Source organism: Lagopus leucura, unplaced genomic scaffold (genome assembly GCF_019238085.1).
Source record: "Lagopus leucura isolate 7727_CA_CO unplaced genomic scaffold, USGS_WTPT01 Super-Scaffold_1, whole genome shotgun sequence".
NCBI lineage: Eukaryota > Metazoa > Chordata > Aves > Galliformes > Phasianidae > Lagopus > Lagopus leucura.
Genome location: NW_024962250.1, coordinates 15074895 through 15092706, shown reverse-complemented (window position 1 = coordinate 15092706; position 17812 = coordinate 15074895). Strand labels below are relative to the sequence as shown.

At 33.0% G+C, this 17812-nt stretch overlaps 1 protein-coding gene across 10 annotated transcripts in view; it reads right to left on the bottom strand.

Annotated features, from left to right (window-relative positions):
• Positions 1-17812, bottom strand: part of DPH6 (diphthamine biosynthesis 6) — a 179219-nt gene that overhangs the window by 131878 nt on the left and 29529 nt on the right. For 8 of the 10 annotated variants that reach the window (XM_042863530.1, XM_042863590.1, XM_042863597.1 and 5 more), the window contains 2 exons: positions 4692-4765; positions 2292-2410 (listed from right to left, as the gene is read on the bottom strand). In XM_042863530.1, the coding sequence (XP_042719464.1) occupies positions 2292-2410; positions 4692-4765 (193 nt within the window). Of the gene's footprint in view, positions 1-2291; positions 2411-4691; positions 4766-13275; positions 13480-14408; positions 14488-14932; positions 15329-17812 lie in introns of those variants that run through there. The other 2 variants (XM_042863579.1, XM_042863572.1) reach the window with 2 other exon arrangements.

The following is a 17812-nucleotide window of genomic DNA, read 5'->3' as shown; positions in this document are numbered from 1 at the left end:
CATCATTAGAGCATCCAAAACACACTCTAAAGGAAAACAAGCTAATGTACTTATAGATCTACAGGAGGCATGTGAAGAGGTCTTGCTGACAATACTCTTATTGCATGCAAGTGAGAGCAATTGGTATACCATCTGGAAAAGCACACTGTTTGAGATAGAAAACTCTTGCCACTGGCAAAGTTTATGGTATTAATTTGTAATGGTGGATTTAAGGAAACATACTAAACTAATATTCATTTACTTGCATAATTATGTGTTTTCTACATAAACCGACAGGCTTTACCTTGCCAATACTGGCACTGAGTTAATAGAAAACAGGACAAGGTGGGTGTACATGTATGCCAGCTCTGATGAATGTCAAGCTCAAGTTACTGATTTGCTTCTTGAATTAACATCTGTACAGTGTACAAGCTAATGCATTACCCTTCAGAGTATTAAATCTGCTACTTTTTAATATTTTCATTGCAGTTTAGCTTTGATTATTAATCTGAGAGGCAAAAAGTTAAACTGTATCTTAGCTTCTTTGCCACTTGATATATTAAACAGCCTTCATACCTTAAATTCACTTTAATAAGGCATGCAATTATTAAAGCATTACAGAATGGCCCCAGAGCACACAAGCTCCATTAAATTTGCTTACATCCAATTATGTTTGCCTGAGGCAGGTGAGAAATTGACTCTGATAAGATCTTTCTTTTACCTGTAGCCAAAAAAAAAAAAAAAAAGGAAAAAAAATTTCACAGTCATTTTCTATCTAATTGCTATCTACAAGTATTTATGGCATTTGCTCCTCAAACAAATAGTCAACAAAGGACTCATTGAGAACTAACAAGTCTGTTTTAAGTTTCTTTTTCTTTTAAAAGGCTGCAGAATACAAAGGAAAAGCTAATCTTGCTTCAGGGATGAGGCAATAATGTCTATTTGTGAAGCAGTTTTATCTCTTGTTTAAATCATCTGTTTTCTTTAACATATTTTAGATAAATTATAAACAGTACATACTTGTTCCATTTTGGGGCCATTGTTTGTTAGCTTATTTTTCCTAATTTGTTCCTTTTAATTATATAAAATAGCCTAAACTCCATGAAATATAATTTTGATCAGAAAAAGCACACTGCATATTCTTGCTGTCATACCTTTTTAATTCTTCAGATTAAGGAATGCAAGTTTTTTTTTTTTTTTTTTTTTTTTTTTTTTAATTTTAATTTTTTTTAAAATAAAAAAAAAAAAAAAAAAAAAGAAGTGTAATACAGTGGAAAACAAAGCATTTAACTCCGACGGTCTCCCACAAATTCAGGAAAATTCTATTAAACTGCATCACTTGCTATTTTTCTGTGAAGTAGGGAACATGGCATTGCTAAAATTTCTAATCTCACTAATAGATCCTATACGAGAATATCACAGTGATAAAGTAAAAAGTTGTTAAAAAACATTATCACCTAAAGAGAAATGAATAAGGAACAATAAAAAAAAAAAAAATCTTTAAAAAGTCATGGATTTTACCCAAAGTCTAAATGGATTATAATTCAATTCCTGGTTGATATTTCAGTAGAAACAACTTTGCTATAAATGAGTACTTTAAAGAAGATGGACAGACCTTAAGAATTTAAGGTGATAATAGTCCAAAAGAACAAGCCATCAGATTTCTAAGGCAAGCTTATGCAACTCTGTTTTTCAAACATATTGTATTGGCCACCAAAGCCATTGATGCTACTGAATTGTAATAGTAGCCATTCTTCGGTCCAGTGGACCACAGACCCTCAGTCAACTCAGAAAAGAAATGGTCCTTTGGTCATGTTACACATAAAACGTCACCTAATATTTTTAAATATTGCAATATTGCATAGAAGCCTGAAATGAATATAGTATACCATATTAATCATACTCCATATTTCTCAGCCATATTTTTATGTGGCACATAAAACATGTCATTCAATAAGACTTGCTATAAAACTTCACTTGAACTCTAAACAATAAACAAATAAACAATCTTTTGATTTGCTCTATTATACAAACCTCATATGACATATCTGACAATGCAAAGATATTAATATTCTGGAGCACTAAGAAACTATAGTGTAAAAGTTACTCAGACAGCATGACTGTTCTTCAGCTATACTGGTTTTGTTTTTTGTTGTGGGTTTTTTTTTTGTTTGTTTTTTAATTTCTTTATGCTCATAACAGCTTTTATCATCCTAAAAGGTAGAACAATTTCTGTTTTTTTTTTCTCTTATGTTGTGAATTTGTTCATTGAAGTTTTAGTAGACAACACTGTTCAGAGTCTGAATACATACCAAAAGCTGCCACTTTTATGATTATGGCTTCAATGTTAGATGATATCATTTCTTTAAGCAGTATTTCCTCCCTCCGACGCCAAAGGTAAGCTAAAGGTTGAAGATTAAGTCTTCTGCATCTAAAAAAAACCAATAACAACAAAAAATGAAAACCAAGCATTATATTTTTGTACAGAATAATTAATTTAAAATTAAAGAAAATGATAAAGTCCAATATTAAAAAAAAAAAGAATCTTGTTCTGACTACACTTTACCTACATAAGCTGCAACTCATTGATATCAATAAATTTGCAGGGGAACATAAGGAAAACTGAAAGAAAATGCATGACTTAACCTTTATAGATGCAAATCCATTAACATCTTAGGAAATTATAACTTTTTTATCAACACAACTAAGGCAAGAGTTACTATGAGATAACTGTTGCACACGTTAGCAAATAAAGTTTGTTGCTCTCAAAAAATCTGTGATTTGGATCAACAGCCAATGAAGAGAATCGCTAATGGGAATGTTTACAGCTTGAGTACAAAGTAGTAACTCGATAATGTAAATTTAATTATTTGTTTACATATATATATCATGCTGACATAGTATTTGATTATCATAGTAGAGAATCACTACTTTGCAGTATTGATGGTTAATCCTTCTGTTAGTTGTCAAGTACCATCAGTTGGTGATAAAGTGTATAAAGCCTATGTTCTGGAAAATTTAAAAACATGAAAATACAGGGACTATCTCAACGTGCAACAACAGAAGGAGATGACAGTGCCTTCTACTGGAATACAAGCACCATGGACCAATAAAAGATATTGAAAAAAATTAGCTCAATCCTTCCGACAACTGATGATGACTGAAGAGGAGCACAATCTCAGCTGCTAACCCTTAAATGAGGGCAAGGAGGGGCAGACCCAGAGTCCGCCCATTCTAGTCACTCACGTGCAGCTGAGCTCCCTGGGTTTGCCATGCCTCTTCACCTGATGCTCAATCATTGGTTCAGGCCATGACCTGCCAATTCCACTGCACTCAAGTAACTGAAAAGTTTTATTTATTTGTCACTTAACACTGTTTGATAAAAATATGGGATATCCCATCACTACTAGCATTGAGAATTTGTAGTTAAATGGATTTCTATGTTGATACCTACATTCATAGTTAACACCCATGTAAATCTGATTGGTTTTGTGATTGTTTTCAGATATTTTAATAGAGAACTCAGTTGTGAAATTACTAGAAATATTTAGCAACTCTGAATGTCAAGGAGTTCATTTAGGTGCTCAAATTCAGCTTATGAATTAGCTGAATTCAAGTAACTGGGATGATTTCTGTAAAAAACATTTGCAAAGAGTAAATCTTCAAATCAGTATTAATAAGATCTCTGAAATATAGTGATACTACATCAATCTTTCAGCTGTAATAAAAGATCTGAAACCCATAATCAACAGAAGCCATCCCTTCTAGAACATCTAGTAATATGACCAGGTCATTAAAACTGACTATTGTTCCTTTATATCAGTACTCACATTGAATGTTATGGAAAAGAAGAAGAAAGGAGCTATTTCTGACTGCAATTTACCTCTGTAAAGTGTAAAGAAAACATCTGTGCTAGGTAACTTGCTGATGTGAGCAGAGCTGGCATTAAATCAAATTCAGGTTCATAAAGTGTTTCACATATTTGCTTGTATCATCAACAAATAACTAATGGACTCAGGAAATCATAATTCATATTTAGTTTTTTTTTTTTTTTCCATTTCTGAAGCATAAATTTTTTTTCCATACCCAAATCAGTCTGAATAACACACAATTTTCAAGAATTCCCATTACATAATTCTTTTTTGTTTTCCATTTAGACTTTCTGAAGTATCACAATTTATTCAAGCTTAAAGAATGTGCACAGCAGAAATATTACTGAAAATTCCAGATTAACAATTATGGACTTCAGATTTCAAGCAAGTAATGGAAGATTGGTGAATAAGGACTGTCTTCCGTTTCATTCCTGATAACAAGTTACAAACTGCTCCCACTTTAAAATTTTGTTGAAAAATACATATACATCACCACTGGAATTGATATACACACACACACATACGTGTCTCTGTAATTGATTTCAGCTGAAGCTCACTCAAAGACCTGAACCTATTTCAACTTGGAGAGTAATCCCAAACTCTGGTATACTTTCTACTGGATTTTTACTAATGACATGTATTACATACAATGCTAATAAATATGAAACACATAGTTTCAGGGAAAAAAAGAAAAAAATATATTTCATATTAGCAAACTGAATGAATTAGGTATCACAAAACATGAGAAATAAAATCATCTGTTCCAGAATTTGAAGGAAAACAAATGAACAAAACACTTTCCAGTATATCTATATTAATAAAGATATAACGTGTTCTTACACATCTTCAACTCGAACTCTCTGGTAGTCAGAAAGAATAGCTCCTACAGACACACCCTCCACTGCTTCTTTGTCCTGAAAGAAGAAAAGGAATAATAATGATAAACATTGTACACTGGCCTGAAAAATAGAGTTTGAGTACTTCTATCAGAAGAATCAACCAAGACTAAATGATTTTTCTTGTGCCCAATAAATGGAACAAAGTGGGCTGCAATGCAGATTCTACATAGAAGAGAGCAATACAGCTGACCTGCATGATGGTTACGACTCCAGAGTAAGCAAGTATCATTCTGCAAGGAATAATCGCTGTAACTAAAAAATACCAGATTTAACAGCCTATTCTAATACTTTCCTGACATCCTGAAAATGACCCACAATTCTTTACTGTAACTGAAATGTCAGCTATCCTACCTACAAATAAATCAGTAATATATAATCATAAAGTATAATCAAAATGTTACCATTTGTCATAAGAAATAGCACAAGAATAAAATATGATAGAATATTTGCATGGAACTTAAAATCACCTACAAATTGTAATAAATAAATAAATCAAAGCTTTCCCAATACATTGTCTCTGCAGCCCTGTTTTATTTCAATTACTTAAGCAGTCCTTTATTTTTTTCTTGCAAACGCATTGAAAACATAACATTTGAAAACGTACATATGTAAAATATTTCATGAACTTTCACCTTCTTAAACTCCTTGGGTTCCAGTCAACATGTTGGACTCACTCCCTTTCTTTGACGTTACTCTAGACACAGTTGCTTTGTTCTTTCAACCAAGGTTAATTGTAACTATACAAGGTGAGTTATGTTCTGGAGCTGATCAGTTACACATCAACCCTTTGAAGCTTGCAGAAAGACTACCACAAAATTTTGAACTATATATCTATGTACAAATTTCAAAATCAAACCAGTCTATGAAATCCTGCCATAGTACTGAACTAAAATTCTCCAGAGTCTTAATAATTCTACTTTACATTTGTCTGGACACCTCTTCTTCATACTCTTTATATTAATTTTCGGAGGTGTCCAGTGCTACGATGAGAGGCAGTGGGCACAAACTGGAAAACAGGAGATTCCATCTGAAAATCAGGAAGTACTTCTGTGATTCATTGGTGACAGACAACTGGCACAGATTACCCAGAGAGACTGGGGAGTCTTTTGGAGATCCTCAAAAGCTATCCAGACATGGGATGAGGCAACCTGCTCTTGATGGCCCTGTTTACCCAGAGGTCACTTCCAAACTCATCCATTCCATAACTCAGTGATGATAAGTTGATTCTATTACTGAAAAACAATAAAATGCACCACTCCTAGAATCTCAATGGATTTCCTACTCATCAACTCCACCTGCAAAGAAAGACACAGAACATCTTTGCACTCAGATTTAATTAGGAAACAATTTTCAGATGGAGGAGTATGTACACTCTTTCTCCTATATGAAGCCTCTTTAGAGCCTTCAAATTAACCACCTACAATTCTCTACAGAGCTGTTTTAAAATAAAGGTGACATACGCAAAATCCAATAACCTTTCTTCAGAGTCAAGCAGAGTAAAAAATAATACATCAAATAAACATCTCAACACTCAACGTGAAGTTTACTTTCACAAAAAAAAAAAAAAAAAAAAAAGAAATCAAGATATTTTCTTTCTTTTTCAAACATATTTGAGTAATAGCACCCTCAGGAAAATTTATGCAAATTACTAATTAGGTTAATTTAAATTCACAGTTAACTTTTAAGTCAATTAAATATTAAGGCCAGTGAATAAAGTCATTCTGAATAAGGGTGTCCAAAAGAATATTTAATGCTGTTAAATAATCCCTTTTGGAATTATTGGATTAATTTACTTGATAATCTATGGAAGAAAAGCTCTTTTTCTATGTAGGTTTTCTGTATGACAGGAAAGAAGAATCACCACAGCAATGAAAAAGACTGCTAGTGTTCAGAATTATTCAACATGGAAATGCTTTATCAAGAGTTCCTTTTGCTGTTCTTTTTTTCCTTAAAAATTAGAAGAATACAAACACTAGGCTCTTGAACTTAATTTATAGCTAGCCCTATCTTGTGTTCTTTACAGATCTGAATGAATAATGAAAAAATGTCTGAAGTGCTATTATACTAAACAAGTTATATTTTCTAAATAAAGTGGAAAACTCAAAAAATGGAATCACAATGTCTTTCAAACCTACTTCTTCATACCTGACAAATGGTACTTTTTTATTATGTTGTAGAACATACAGGGCTCAGTGTAAACAAACATTGGCAAAGGCTGGGAAGAATTCGCTTATTCTACTTATTGAGATTACTGGATTATTTTTTTGTTTGTTCATTTCTATTAAATTAACAACAGTTTGCACACTACTAAACAGAGATGACTGTAATTCTACCTTTTTCAGAGTCTTTTACAATACAAACTTTGCCAGGTAATAAAAATCTTCATGGTCATGCAGTACACAACATTAACTCTACTAAACCATGAGAGTAATGCCTTCTAAGAATTTCCACAGACTATAACAGATACTAAGAGCACAATAACACTGTGTTCAAAAGTAGATTTTCAAAAGTTTTTTTATAAGACTGAGATGTATAATATCCATCATTAATAGAATGTTGTATAGAAAAAAAAAATCAGTTAAGAATTACAAGAACTACATTTTAAAAGTACTTTATAAAAAAAAAAAGAAACTTTCCCTCCTACAAATTCCAAGACTGAGATATAGTCAAACTTTTCAATAGAGAATGTAGTAATACAAATAACTCCTGCAAGCAGCCTATGTTTATGGCCTTAGAGTTCTTACTTTTACCCTTTGGAAAATGTTAGTCACTTCCATGGAACTAAACTCTGAATCTTATAATATCACAGAAAGCAAACAGACTTTTTCAATTTTCAAATTTTCAAAATTATTTATGTTTAAGAACTCAGAATAAAAGTATAAATTAAACAACTATTTTATGCACATATTTTTAAAGGTTTTTTTTTTTTTTTTTTTTGAGTATTAGCATCAGCAATAATTTTTAAAAGCAGAAGAGCTCGCCAATTAAGCAGATTCACTATGCTGCCAATGCTTATTGGTCCTGTTTTATTTCTATGCATGCCAGTTGTCTGTAGTAGCATTATGCTCTAAAGGAAACCACTTCATAATACAATTTAAAGTTACTCTGAACTCTTACTCTTATTGTAATTTTGAACAGAAACAGTTTGCCAACAACCTTTTATATTATACTGTCATCAATTTTTATAAACAATAAAATTGTAACTGTTATTTTAGTGTTGTTGATTTGCTAACAGGTTCAGTTGAAATATTCATGGCTTTCCTAAATGTTTCTTTCAGAAAGAAATTATTCACAAATGAAATGTTCAGTCATAGTGTCTGCGTAAACAATAGTAATTAGGAAACTATTTTTAGGATATATTTTCCACACAATTGAGGAAAGTTTTCATTAAAATTCTCACTGAATATACCATCATACTGTTTTTGTTTTTGTTTTTTTTGCATCTATTCATCCACTAAAACAAAAAAACAAGGAAACCATGTGTTCAGATATTCTGAAAAAAAAAGTCACTGCTTATCATTTAAGTAATAACTTCCACTGCTCAAGATACAAATGGCAAACTATCCCACAAACCAATGTTTTTGCATCTCATACATACACTGCATGTGTAGTCTCAAACTAGATTAACTTCCAAGGCTACATATGATAAATAAATATATCATATGTATTTTTCCATACACTTTTATAATACATATGCTTTTCTTTTCCTCATCAAAAAATATCATAAAAAAATAAAATGTTTATTATTACAACCATGATATTTATTGTAGTGCAGTGACAGCTCTTCAATTACACCTAGCTACATTTAACTTAATGAGTGGAGGTATATGTGTATGAATGCATATACACACATACACAAAAAAGTATATATTTTTACATATACATGTATGCAATACATATTGAAGTTAGTAATGAACAGAATACTGTCATAGCCTGCTTGCTTGCAAGCTATATTAATTCCTATTTAATATTCATAAACTATTTATTCTGTATTTATACTAGTTTATTTCTTTTAATAATGCATAAGTTTTTCACGATCTTTTGAAATGGCAGTACTTCATGCCATATTTCAGTTCTGGTTAGCATCTAAGTGTAAGGACTTCTAACAGGGAGCTATTCACCACCATCACTTTTAATTTAGTTTTTCTGCAAATACATAGTTCCATCACTATGCAGACAGCACAGTGCCACAAGGGGAAACAATTAACTACTGATAAACTTAATATAGTTAATAAATGCTTTGCAACAGAAGAGCTAGTTAATATAAATACATTTATCTCACAAAAGGGTATAAATTCAATTATCTTATTCTGTACATTTCAACAAATCAAGACTAAAGCAGAACAAATTCAAGAAAAAGTTACTGAAGTGTAACAATCTTCATAAATTCCTCAACTCGACCAAGTTTACAGCAAAACCTTGCTGTAATTGGTATTTAGCTCAGCACTTCAAGTACTGAAAGAAACCTAGTTCTTCAATAGATTCACTATGTGGCACTGGAAGAGTTACTGGACAATTTGCAAACAGAATTTATTCCGGAAAGAAATTCCAGATTTAATTGTGACATAGCTCAGATAGTACACTTTTTAATATGTAATCTAATCATGTTTGATATTATTAAAACATGTTTACAAAACTCAGCTTGTGTAAAGAAGCCTGAAATCTGTAGGGAGTATCAGGGATTAGCATTTAATTCAAAAGCCAAGGAAGCAACTTTGGGGAAGAAATATGTTAGTCTCTGTGCCATAGAAAGGGTTACAGACAACATGAAAATGTTGGATGAAAATTAATATTAACTTATTTTAATATCTCATTAGTACAATAAACCAGTTGGAAGTAAAAATACATTTTTGCTTCTCTGGAATTTCTGAGCAGTACAGAAAGTATTTATGTTCAGCACAATATTTTACAAAGTATTATATCACTACATAAGGTGATAAAGACAGGCACTAAATGCAAACAGAAATACAAATACATGCTAACAACTATTTATATTCTATTATTTAATATTGTAATTTCTCCCACAAAACTTCTAGCAATACTCATTTTAAAGGCAGATATGAAAATGAAGTTTAAAAAATTAGAATAAATTTTTGTTAGTTGGAGTATAGCTTGCTTTTATATACAAAAGATTACAAGCTTTACCTATAAGTGGAATTACATTACAACACTTGTTGTTATCACCAGACTATTCCTATTCATAGCATTCATGAATAATAATCTTCATAATCAATCATGTTAGAACAACAAATAGATCTTTTCAACTGTAACTGTATTAAAGTCCACAATTTCTGTTTAAAGCTTCTTAGTTTTGAAGATTTTATAAATAACTTGATTTGAAATTACTGCCTTTTTCATATTATAAAATACTTTCACCTTCCTTTTTCTTTTAGAATATATAATGAAAAATTAAACAGTTCTGTGAAAGCTCCAAAGCATAGCTGCCATGAGCATGCTTACTGTTAGGCTGCTGTTAACATGGCTATGTAGAACCCATGTATAAAATTGAAAAACTACTTCACAGCTGACATAGAATATAAAGAGAAATGTAAAATAATCTAAGCTAGCACACTGTGATTTCATTTCTGATCTTTTTATTCTTATTTCAGTAATTGAAATGCAATTAAGGATAGTGATAGTAATAAGTAACAACGTCTACATAAGTGTTGTAGTACACAATATCAGTAGAGGTATTCCACTAGTGAGTAAAATATTCATTGCAGTGGTATTAGTACTGAGGTTTTCTTTAATTTCACATTTTAATGTCTTTACCTGACCTTCTCAGACTTCAGCAAAATGAAAATTAGTGCTAATGTTTTCTATTTAATTAGTACATTACAAGCACTGTAATTATTAGTGGGAAATGTTATATTAATGAATGTAAAACTTAGCAGTAAATTACCTCAGAGTTATTATCAATTTCCCAAGTTACTGCTCCTTAAGATAACCCTCTCCCTATGGTCCTTCCAGTAATTTTTCTTTGCCTGATAAACATGATGATTAAACAGCACGCAGTGCAAACCTTTGATACTTTTTAAATTAAATCCATGCCCAGCCTAAGGGCTGTGTCTGATTTCAACTAAATGTGTCAGTTAATCAGATAAAAAATTATCAGCAACTAAAAGAAACAGCAGCCTTAGGCTTCATCAGTGCCAGAGAAAGCTGAACAAAATAAGACAGACAATATCACATTATGAGTAAAGGTTACTGCTGAGCATATAATGGCATAGAACTTTTCACCACATTAATGATGTCCATCTTAAACAAAACATTGCACACAGCAGTCAAAAAAGTACCAAAGAAAGAAAAAGTTCTAGATCTGTGCATACAGATGCCTGTTTATATGGATTGCAAGAAAGCTTGAAGACTCTCACTGACAAAAATGGGAGAATATTGTTAAAAATTTACTAACTAAAGGAGATCTATGTAACACAGTAAGTATATGAAAAATGGTTAAACTACTTAATCTTTAAGAAAACTGCTTCTTACCTTCATCAAAAGAGAGTTTATTTTATGGCCAAGATACACAATAGAGTATCTCAAAATAAAATTGCCTTTCCAATTAATATCCTCTTTGAAGCTTGCATTAGTAACAGAAATCGTTATAAGTGTTTAAGTTAAAGCGTAAGGTCATTTCTGTCTAGATTGCAACTATCTGTCATTTGGAAAATTTTCAATTAAAGCACAACATATTTGCAGGTACATGACACATAACTACACATTAGCAACAAGACTTTTACACTTCTGCAATTATTTGAATAGAAGATTCTTAAATACAAGATTTTACTTATAGTTTATAAAGCATTCTAAGATCACTGATTACACACATTTCAGAGTATGTGATATTTGTAAGCATTAATATGTATTTCAGAGGCAGCAATCTATTAAAGACAGTAAAGAAACATCCCTGTAACCATAAAATAAAGGTGACTGTGAGAAGCCTACTGGCTCCTAAGCTTCAAAACAGGCTTCTGTATCCACAAAGGGGATAAATTAAAAGCCTATTAATTAATCTGTTCCCTTGCATAATTAAATTATTTTGAAAACTGAAGGTCAAAATTTCATAAGCATTTTTAAGATAGTTCCTTAAGTGGAAAGCTACAATGGTAGCATTCAGAATTTTCGAGGAGAATGGGATATTACACTTTGGAAATAGCAAATTCAGTATTTTCATTGAGCGGAATTTAAGTAGCAGTGCATTATAACAGGAGCAGAGGTAGTAGATTGTGTGTGATGGTAGGTAGTAGATGCAGGAGAAAGTGATTATCCTCTTCCATTCAGGAAGAATACTGCACTCACTTTTTGAATCTCTCAAAACAAGAGAGAAACAAACTGAGGCAAGCAGTGGGCCACCCAAATGTGGAGGGACCTGGACTGCTTGCTCTGTGTGGAGAGGCTGAGGGAACTCGGTTTGCAGTTTGGAAATACAAAAGCATCAGGCAGAACATAATAGCAGCCTTGCAGAACTGATGAGAGATGAGAGTATTACCAAGACAGAGGTAGGCTCTTCACAATGTTGCAGAGTGAGAGGATGATGGATAAGAAGTGCAAGCTGGCACTAGAGGCTTAGATGGAATATTATGCAAAAAGTATTACAGCAGTAGTAAAAAAGGAAACCTACAGATGATACGCTGTCTCAATCTTTGGATAGCAAGCCCTGAGCAGCCATGTTGGACCTTACACCTGACCTAGCACCGGTCAGTAGTTTGGATTAGATTATCTCCTGAGGTTCCCAACCACTTGAATTTTTTAATGGTGCTCATTTTTTCTTTTCCTGTGGCAATGCTGTACTAATGAGAAAAGGAGGTAGAGAATTACAGTAACAGTGTTCCCTTTCTGAAAATTCCATGCTTTTTTTGAATTGCTACTTTATGAAAAATAAAAAAAAAAATCATATTTACTTTAATCTGATGAGACACTTCCCTAGTGTTTTCCATGAGCAAGTTTTTAACAGGTTTTAATAGCACAAAAAGAGACAAATCAGATATAAGACTGGACAAGACAGAAAGAGACTGAGAGAGGAGTAGCTTTGAGACAAGCAAATAAAAATGGAAATTTTCAAAAAAAAAAAAAAAAAAAAAAAAGAAAAAGAAACACAAATAGAACAAGTATCTTCAAAGCACAAAGACATTAAAAGTAATGACCTTCTCATTCACAAAATGAATCAACTCTCGGAGCCAAAACACAGTCCCAATTCACAATGAAAAAATAACATTTACTGCTAGCCAAAATACTGCAAATCTCTTCCCTACAGCATCCATACTGCACTCACACATACTGTTTACGGGCTGGTTCGGCCCAGTTCTGTGACTAGAGGGACGGAGGGATTTCACAAAATCTGCGGCTCTGGAAAAAGGGAACAGGGGACCCCAAAATAATTAAAACCAGCAGCAACGATCTGAGGAGAAACAAACTAATTTACTAAATATAGTATCAGAATGCAAGATAACACACCATAATACAATATAATCAGAATTGAAGCTAATAAATCTAATATATTCTAGTATAAGGTGGATAGGCCTCACCATAATGCTGAGGTGAGATGCGCAGTCCAGTTGAGCAGCAGCGAGACGAAAGAAGAGAGCCGACAAAGAAGAGCAGACAAAAAAAGAGCACATCAGGTGACCTTGCCGGAAGTTATATCTTCTCTCTATGACCACAAAGTCCCCTGGGGAGCGTAGTTCTTCTTTTCTTCCAGGCAGGTACCCAGAACTTGAGCATTAACAGTTAAACTCCCAGTGCCCCACACGATGTTATGATGTGGAATACCAAGAACCAAAAATCACAAAACCATGACAGAGATGCATGTGTAGTACTTTCAGCTTTACTATTTGTAATCAGTTTATGAGCTGGTTCAGCCCATAACTCCCAGTGTTTTACATGATGTTATGATGTCAAATACATATAACAAAAATCACAAAACCATTATACCATTTCAGCGTATGAAAAATGCTGTGAAGTCTTGGATATTGACCATACTGTATATGTCCAATATATAATGATATCATTAACAAAAAAAAAAAAGAAAAAAAATCAGCCTCTTGAAACTATGCTGTCAAAACATTCAGTCATCACCTCAGAAGACTCCATGAATATTAAGAGGTCTGCTTGCTGAAGCCAACAAAGTAATCAACCAGGGTGAAGATGGACAGTTCTGTAATCCAAAAATAATACCTGCTAATAAGTACACTAGTATACTTCACAGGAAAAAAAAAAAAAAAAACCAACAAAAAACAACCTACGCTTGTTTAAGGAAAGAAAACTTGTTTGCAAAATTATAAAGTAGTAGATTGAAAAATTACCTCCTTTAAGCCTTTTGGTTTTATTAAAATTAATTTTATATTTACAAACAGAAGTAAGCTGAAATGTAAATAGTTATTTAAGTTGTATGTTTAACGTCTCCTTCTCTGATTGGTTGATCCTAATTTTAAAGGATGTGGGATAGAATCCTCTTGCATTACTTTCTTAAGAAAGCTTATTAAGAGACGCAGAACCATCTCAAGAGTTGTAAAGAAATGTCACCACGTACTTGACTTAAACACGAGCAAAAATGCTGGGCTGTGTTTTACTGCAGAAAAAAAAAAAGCCTTTCAACTTCAAATTGAAAAACTACTGTATAGTAACATTCTGTAGATTGCTATAAACCTCAAGCACTTACAGATCACTACAAGTCATCTTGAACTTTTCCATCATCTGCTCAGAGACACGACACAGCATATATCTCATGGTTTTATTCCCTAGGAAGAAGTAATCCAAAAACAGGGGTGAAAATGAATTTAATGCAGGTCCATGTTAAATTCGTGTGAACACCTCCATGAAGAACTTTGTTAGTCTTCAGTGAGCTGAGCTTGACACGTGTACAAAGCAAATTAATTTTCAATAATAGTATCTATACAGAGAGAGATAATAGTGCATAACTGTGTAACTAATCCATCTTAAAAGCTAATTAGGATCATTTTTATGAACGCCCTACGTAGAGCACAGACACACAATAATACATTTACGCGTAACCATTGGCATAACTTCAAGAGTTTTACAGATGCAATTACTGAAATACTGCATGCATATACACACTAAACCTATTAACTGAGTATGTATTCATCAGCTCACAGTCACAGCTTTCAGTATCTAATGGCAATCTCCTAATAACGACATTTAATTACTGTATGGTCCTCTTCCTACCTGGAAGCTCCAAAGACTCAGTGAGTGCAGGGGTATGTTTGTACACACATTAACATATGCACATAACCGTAAATGCAAAAGGAAGCAGAATAAGGAAACAGAAATAACATTCTCCAAGTCTAATATCAACAGTAAATCTACTGAAATACTTTGGTTTGAAAGTGCTAAAATTAAGTTATGAATAGTAAATACATAAAATCAGGGCAATCTTCCACTATAGTCAACTCAGCACGCCATAACAGCAAGTTTTGCTGACATACTGTTTTTCATTTAGCAGCATATCCAAAGTGAATAATTATTCTTAGGAATTGCAACTCATTTATTTATGACTTTTTAAAAAAATGTTATATCATATACTAAACATTTTCATAGATTACAAGTACACATATGAAGAGGTTTTTTTTGAAAGCTATCATAATATTTCGCTTTTTTTCTAAAGTATTTAATTTAGAACAATGTTTAGATTCATTTTTTCTAATTAAAACGTAATGCTAAAAACAATGCATGTAACTGGCCTACCTGTTATGTAACTTCCCTGTTAATGGAATGTTTAATTAATAGCTTTCTTACAGAACTTGAAAATTTTTTGCTTTCTTTTGTTTTAGGTTAGAAATAAGGAAAAAGCCCTTTACAGTGAGGATGGTGAACGAGGTGAGGATGGAACAGGTTGCCTAGAGATACGCTGGGTGCCCCGCTCCACCAACATAAGCTACAAAATCTCTTTCAGGGAGACAACAGTCTGCACACACATGCAAACCAAAACAAACAAACAAACAAATTTCACATTTTGTGCAGAAATTTGTTTTCACATAAACATATGCTTCACCTTTGTGACTTTCATCTCCTAAATATTCAAATAATTACAGAGTAGACTTGCTTGCAGACCCTTCTTTCAGTAAATCTTATTTATAACATTACCTCAACAAAGACAAAGTACTTAACTTGATAACCAAATTTAGCATGGTCAATTCCAGATTAAATAAAAGACATTACACTATAACAATAGGTTGTCAGTGAACGTTTACAGAACAGTTAAAGTAATCATACATTTGTGTCTGTTCCCATGCTGGACTGGTAATCTTAGGTGTTGGTGACCATAAGTGCAATTATTTTGCAATCAAAGGCAATTATCTCAACAGTTATTATCATAAAAGGCTGACAATAAATTTTTAAACACTTCTTACACATTTAACTAGAATCAATAGCTTATGACTTTAAGTTGAAAAATTACAACAGCTAAAAATGCATGTGTCATCCTGAGAGTGAAAGAATAATAAAAGATTGGTCTTATGAAGGCAAGTACTTGCCTTCATATTATGCTCCAGATCAATGGATGGCCAAAGACAAACCTTTTTCTAAATTGAGGTAAAAGAATCATAAATCTGGATCTTTTCTTGACTAAAAGCACATGTTTGAGATACTGCTAATCAGCCCCTCTGCATCATACTCTGACTTCAGACAAGTCAGACTTTCTTACATTTATACTTTTAGTAGTATCTTTAGCAAACTGTATAAACAAGCATTCAAAAACCATGTTCTTAAATAGGCACACAAGTTTCTTTCCCTACTTTCTTCAGATTAGCATTCCACTGCACAACTTCCATGTGGACCAATTTCTACATGGTAATGGCAATCTGCCTTTCCACAATGATGACCAAACAAAAATCCAGTACAGCATCTACAAAACAGACTCAACGGCTTGTTCTGGTTAGATGAGATATGCAGCATGGTTCTTCCACACAACCAGGTAGAGGACAGTTGGTTCAACTCACTAACATTGACATACATATATATTTATACATATATAAAACAAGTGATGTACAAAGCAATTGCTCAGCACTTACCAACCCATGCCCAGCTTTTCCCCAAGCAGTAGCTGCTCCCCTGGCCAACTTCCCACTGCTTTTCAAGTTTTTTTTAATCCACATGATAACATACGATATGGAATATTATTTTGTCCATTTCAGGTCATCTCTCCTGGTTCTGTCCCCTCCCGGTTTCCTTTGTCTCTTTAGTTCCCTTCATTAGCTGGTCAGTAACAGAAGCTAAGAAACTGAAAGTTCCTTCACTCTGTACAACACTGCTAAGCAACAACTAAAGCCAAAACAAAGTACCATACAAGACAGTATGAAGAAAAAAATCAACTCTGACCCAGCTGAAACCAAGACACACGTTTTATAAGAGTAAGTGAATTTCCATTTAGGATTGATTGACATTATAAAAAAATATGTATTCAGTGCAATATTTGGACAAGTCATGCAAGCATTGCCAAAAGTGTTCATTACTACTTGCCTGAGATGCTGATTACAATCAGAGCACATTAGTTCAAAACTGTAACACCTCTCAGCAAAGTGTTAAAGTCTCAATTTTTAATATAAAGCATGTATTATACTGAAGGAGATTACAGTGTAGCAGTAGGTTACTGGAATACAAAATTACCAGCTAATGAATGTCCAAGAAGAAATTTGCCTGGAAACGTAACATTTACCTTATCTCATTTAGGTTAAACCATCTTCTTGCATGCTGTAAGCATCAGTGCTCTGATGATGAATTTTTGTGGCCCTCCACTGAACTCACTCCAATATGCCTACTATCTTACTTTTCCCAGAGAGCCCCAAATTGCACACAAGAGTGCAGGTACAAGTGCCAAGCAGAGGGGAAGTATCACTTTCTTAACTTGCTACCTACAACCTAAGAATGCCTAAAATGATAGCAATGCTTCAAAGTACTAAAAGAAACATTCCAAAACAATATTAAAAAGCACTCTCTGACAAGCTTTTAGACAGTTTGCATGAAGATTCAAATTCTCCTCTTCAATGGAATGTCTTGCAAAAAACAAGGGTTCTTCCTATTTCCTGATCACAGGAGAAACAAGGGTTC